At 42.4% G+C, this 6,000-nt stretch overlaps 1 protein-coding gene across 1 annotated transcript in view; it reads left to right on the forward strand.

The window, feature by feature from the left end:
- Positions 1–5,753, forward strand: part of LOC117366880 (trichohyalin-like) — a 69,382-nt gene extending 63,629 nt beyond the window's left edge. The window contains exon 20 of the mRNA XM_033958850.1: positions 5,232–5,753. Coding sequence (XP_033814741.1) covers positions 5,232–5,316 — 85 coding nt within the window. The 3' untranslated portion in view covers positions 5,317–5,753. The remainder of the gene's footprint in view (positions 1–5,231) is intronic.
- Positions 5,754–6,000: the final 247 nt, after the last annotated feature.

Raw genomic sequence — 6,000 nt, forward strand, 5'->3', positions numbered from 1 at the left:
CCTTTGGAAGCAACTTCCACAGATATGTGAAAGAAAGTCAAGGATTTAATTTTGTCAGACAGATGAATTAAGATTTCCCAAATAGCTGAAGAAATGGGTATCTTGGCAGGTACAGTTTGGAAAATAATTCATGAAAATTTGGGCATATCCAAGGTTAGTGCAAAATGGGTTCCAAGAATGCTGATTCCATGTCAGAAGGCCATGAGGTTCCAGTGCTGTCAGAAGAACTTGGACATGCTCCTTGAAGACCAAGTGAATTTTTTTCATCGCTTGGTGACCGGAGATGAGACTTGGGTCTATCACAGAGATCCTGAGTCCAAAATGGAATCAATTCATTGGAAGCACAAGTCATACCCCACTCCAAAATTGTTCAAGACAGAAAAGTCTGCAGGCAAAGTCATGGAAACTGTTTTTTGGGTTGATGGACTTTTGCTTCTGGATTTCATGCCACACAAGACATCCGTAACCCTGGAGAGTTAGGCCAACACAAGATCGCTTTGCGGGAATCAAGCAAGGAGAAAAGACGAAGAAAACTCCCAGTATGTGTGCTACTTATTCATAACAATGCACTGGTGTACCTGTCACGACAATCACAGGCTGCCATCCGAGAATCTGGGTTTCAGCAGCTGAACCTTACCTGGCTCCCTCGGATTATTTCCTGTTCCGAGTTTTGAAGAAACTCTCCGTGGACAGCAGTTTTCAAGTGATGAAGACATCAAGGAAGCTGTGATGTCCTGGTTTGAAGGTCAAATAGAAGAATTCATTTCAAAGGGGTTAAAGCCATTGCAGGCAAAATGGATGAAGTGTATGGACTATATTGAAAAATAAAGCAAAACTGTTTTTGGAAAACTCTTCTTTTCTACTGAGGTAGGTAAATTATTGAATGCCTCTTGTAGCTGATCCATGTATTCCCAGCAAGTCATCCTATACATTACATGGTCTTTGATTTTGAGATTAAAGTACTTGCCTTTTGTAAATCTGAGCTACAAGCAAGGATACAAGTTATTTTCCCATCCAAGTAGACTCACAATCTAATTATACTGGAAGCAATGGAGGGTGAAGTGACTTACCTAAGGTTACAGGAAATGTCAGTGGGATTTTGACCCTGTTGTTCATAGTTCTTAACCTGCTTCTCTAATCATTAGGTTACTTCTCCAATCTTTGTTAGATAACTCCTATCAAACCTAAGTATCCCCTTAGAGTTGAACTTTATACTCTACAGTCTTAAGACTCTTCCAAGAGCAGGCAATTACGCTCTATAGTCATAGGGCATCTTCCATCCAATTCAACTTTTCCAGAGTATTGGTATTCATTTCCAAAAGTGTTTCATCAGTTTCTAAACAGCCCAAGTATCTCCACAAGCTATGTTCTATAGGGCTAATTATACAGTAGAGTGTATATATATATATATACTCCGGTACACTAAACAGAGCAAATGTTTTTCGTGGTACATTACAATTGAAATTCTAAACTTGCAAAACCAACAAAAAATTACATTTGAGAGTGTTATTTATTTAAAGTTCTTTAAGCTATGGATGGATAATTGTAACAACAGTGAAACTAAAGTAGATAGAATAGAATTGCTAATCAATGCGATGGATGTGCTTGTTTTTGAGGGCAAATTAACTCAAAACACGGCTCGATAATCGACAAGCAAACACGCATTTCATCATCCACCATCCGCAGTTGTCCTCTTTTACCGATTTAATTTCTGTCAGAGCTGAAAATCCAAGTTCGCAAAGATCCATACTGTAACAGATCCTTAATTGCTTTGTTGCTCGTTAGGATAACTACCGCATGAAAAATAAAAATACTTGCCATTAGTTTTCAAGGACCAGTCACATCAAAGAATGATGCTTGTCTGGGTGATTGTATCCTTACACACACTGGCACTCATAACACTAACAGACTCTTGTGTATGTGACATACATGTCATCTAGTGTATATTTATGAAGGGAATTTTTAAAAATAAAATTCTGGAATCTCTCATGGCATACCCGGAATCTCTTCGGGGCACACCACTGTACCCTGGCACACAGTTTGAGAGACACTGCCCTAGAGGAAAGGAGGGATAGGGGAGATATGATATGATATAGAGCAGTATTTTTCAACCTTTTTACACCTATGGACCGGCAGAAATAAAAGAATTATTCTGTGGACCGGTATCGGTCCATGGACGGCGGTTGAAGAACACGGGGCTAAGTCGTGGACCAGACCCCGCCCATCTCTACCCAGTGTCCACCCCAGACCCCCTCCCCCATAATAGTACTAAATGCACCTTGCACATCCCGTGCTCATCTGGAAGCCTTCCCTCTGATGTTGCAACGTCAGAGAGAAGGCTTCCGGTTCAGGCGCAGGACGCCAGTAGGAGCCACTGCCCGTGGCTTTGTGCACTGAATCAGTTAGGAAGAGGGAGCTGGCTCGAAGATAATGCTGCATCGATCGCACTGTGGACCAGCGGTTGAAGAACACTGTTTTGGGCCTGATGCACGTGCTGGCCCTGTGGACCGGCAGGAAATTTCTGTGGACCGGCATTGGTCCATGGACTGGTGATTGAAGAACACTGATATAGAGAATGACACGGGGGGGACAAATTTTTCCCTGTTCCCACAGGAACTCATTTTCCTGTCCCGTCCCATCCCTGTGAGTTCTTTTTCTATTCCTGCCCCATGAAAGCTCTGTCCTCATCTGCACATGCCTCAAACACTTTAAAATCATAAGTGTTTGAGGCTTGTGCAGTTAAGGCAGAGCTTACAGGAATGGGACAGGGAGAAAACTCACGGGGATGCAGGGATGAGGACAAATTTGTCCCCGTGTCATTCTCTAATATGATATAGGTGTTTAAATATAAGGAAGGAAAGAAAGAAAGAAAAAATTTCATGGAGAGGGTGGTCAGCGTCTGGAATGCCCTCCTGAGGGAAGTTGTGAAGGCAAAAACTGAGACTGAATTCAAAAAGGTATGGAATGAACACAGAAAATCCCTAATTAGAAAGAGGAGGGATATAAAAATAAAGTGCAAATGACTGCAGGCATGTTGATATGTTTGGTGATGCTTAGACAGCGACTCGATCCGTGGAGCTAAGGCCGGACTTCTCCAGTCTGAGTCCCATATATGGCAAGACAGATTACGATGTGCTGGACAAGGCTTTGATAGCAACACCAATAGTTGGGCAAACGGGCATTAATGTGTTTGGAGGGGAGGGGGGGAGACACTGGCATATAAGAAGCATTTCAACTATTCTTGAACACACTTTATAGAACGATTGGATTAACGATTGGATTGAGTATATTACTTAATTGAACATTACTCAAAAAAAGCTAATTACATCCTCAGTTCAAATAGTTAATCATTTATTATAATATTCGTTAAATTATTTTATTAAATACTAACATATAAATCACATGAACTACACAAGATATCACCAACAGACCCTTCCCGGTTCATTCACCCAATAAAATATATTATTAAAAATTCCATGAAATGTTCACCCATGCAACCGGGTATAGCAGCATCACCAATAAATGTTGAGTTTTCAGTTCTTTGTCAGGTAGACTCAAAAACCACTTCATTTTCATAGAACTGAAAACTCGAGAACATTTATTGGTGATGCTGCTATACCCGGTTGCATGGGCGAACATTTCATGGAATTTTTAGGAGTATATTTTATGGGGAGAATAGCCAATTGGAAGAACTATGATCAACTTAACTTTCCTTTCTGGTGGGCAAACTTATGCTCCAGCTACAAATATGAAAAAATGAATGCTGGAATCTTGAGGCATAGCAATGGTGTGGGGCCCATTGGCATCTTTTATTGCTTCTATATACTGTATTTTCACTCATATACCGCGCACCCGTGTAAAACGCGCACACGGGTATAGCGCGCGGAAAACTGTAATTTATGTAAATAAATTTTTATATACCGCGCACACCCCTATACCGCGCATGCCGCCCCGAGTCTCCCGTCGCTGCCCGACTCTCCTTTCGCCCGCCCCGACTCTCCTCTGGCCAGCCCGACTCTCCTTTAGCCCGCCCCGACTCTCCTCTCCCCCTTGAAGTCCTGTCCCCCCTTGAAGTCCTGTTCCCACCCTGAAAGCCTGATGCCCCCCCCGATGTCCAATTCACCCCCCCCCCCGCAGGACCACTCGCACCCCCACCCCAAAGGACCGCTCGCGCTCGAACACACACCCGCACCCCCACCCCGAAGGACCGCTCGCACCCCCACAGCCTCCCCCTCCCCATCATGTAGAAGCTGCCTACTGTCGTCCTGCTGCTTCCTCTGCCGGCGGTCCTGCCTCTTCTCTTAGCCCTGCGCCTACGCTGCTTCCTCTTCCGGCGGTCCCGCCCTTTCTCCGCCAGCAGAGGAAGCAGCAGGACGACGGTAGGCAGCTTCTATATGATGGGGGTGGGGGTGGGGGTGGGGAGGCTGTGGGGGTGCGAGCGGTCCTTCGGGGTGGGGGTGCGGGTGCGGGTGCATGTTCGAGCGTGAGCGGTCCTTCAGGGTGGGGGTGTGAGCGGTCCTGCGGGGTGAATCGGACGTTGGGGGGGGAACTATGTAAAAAAAAAAGGGGATAATGCGCTCACAAATATAACGCGCATGGTTATACTCGGTTTGTAAAAATCGTGTATAACGCGCGCATTATATGCGTGAAAATACGGTAGTTGCCATTTCTCTTTAATTTCTGTCTGATTTCCTTATACATCCAGGGTGGGAATGTATTACTACTTTAAATAAGAGTGGGTTATTGGAAGGATAATTGCATTTATATTATTGATTAAGTAAAGGGGTTGGGGGGAAAAGATTACTTTCGAATATTTGTAAGTTCAAAGTGCTTTCCTTGATTTGTTATACGTTCAGATTCATATGTATTGCACTGTTACTACTTGAAAATCAATAAAGATTTATTTTTTTTAAAAAAACAACCCTATTTGAATTGAGGATGCAATTAGCTTTTTTTGAGTAATGTTCAGTTAAGTTATGTGTAAAGCTATTGAAAGGTTTCTAATAAATCCTGCTGAAGTTTATTTATTGGTGATCAATTCATTATTGAGTTGTCTGCTAGCTGCATGGCAAAAAAAACCCCCACTATTTGCGCATTTAGGGATTTTCACACAATTCTCTAAAAGCCACAAACATACATCTGTGAAAACAGCTGCAAACGGAGAGCCATCTCTTTTTTGCCTGTCGTCAACCCTGCACGTTAACCTAACATCCTTTCTCCTACTGAGGCAGGAACACTACCAGCTTTAAAGAGCTACTTGATCCAGTGGTGAATAGTCGGGAACACTCCCACGAAGTGAGCAGCTCCTCAAGCTGACCTGGGAAAGGCTGATATGGGATCCGAGAGAAGCATCATATCTACGAGCATGTGTTTCATTGGTTATTGTGATCACATTGTGAATATTATACTGTGTGTTATTCGAATGCTCTTCCATGCTGCCTGTTATGGCATCCTTTGTATGCCACTGACATTTATCACATTTTTGTGACTTTACTGGCTTACTGGTGCTGTTAAATTTTAATATATCTGATAAGTGCTTTGTCAGATTAGCCCTATTATCAGATTCAATAGCCATCCTAAAATTACCTTATTGAATGTATTTATACTTTTATTTTGGTCATTTTAATATTGTTATGCTGTTAAATTTGTACGTTTTATGTGACGCTCTGCCTGCTGTATACCTGCTTCGGTGAATCTCTTCAAAAAGATAGTTAATAAATCCAGTCAATAAATAATTGAGCCTGCCGGGACAGAAAGGGAAAATACTTAAGACTACCTGATTACTATTCACTGTATGATGAATCTTTTCATGAAAAGGCAGTTAATAGATCCATATATATATATATATATATATATATATATATATATATCCTTTTGGCCTAAGGCCTTAAACGTTGAAAGTAGAAGCAGGGAAATTGTCCATTATCCAAAAAAACGTTCAAAAGGAGGTTTTGTTTGATAATAGCCTGCCTCTACGTTCAGCTGTTTAAACGCCCAGAC

Source organism: Geotrypetes seraphini, chromosome 9 (genome assembly GCF_902459505.1).
Source record: "Geotrypetes seraphini chromosome 9, aGeoSer1.1, whole genome shotgun sequence".
NCBI classification, from domain to species: Eukaryota; Metazoa; Chordata; class Amphibia; order Gymnophiona; family Dermophiidae; genus Geotrypetes; species Geotrypetes seraphini.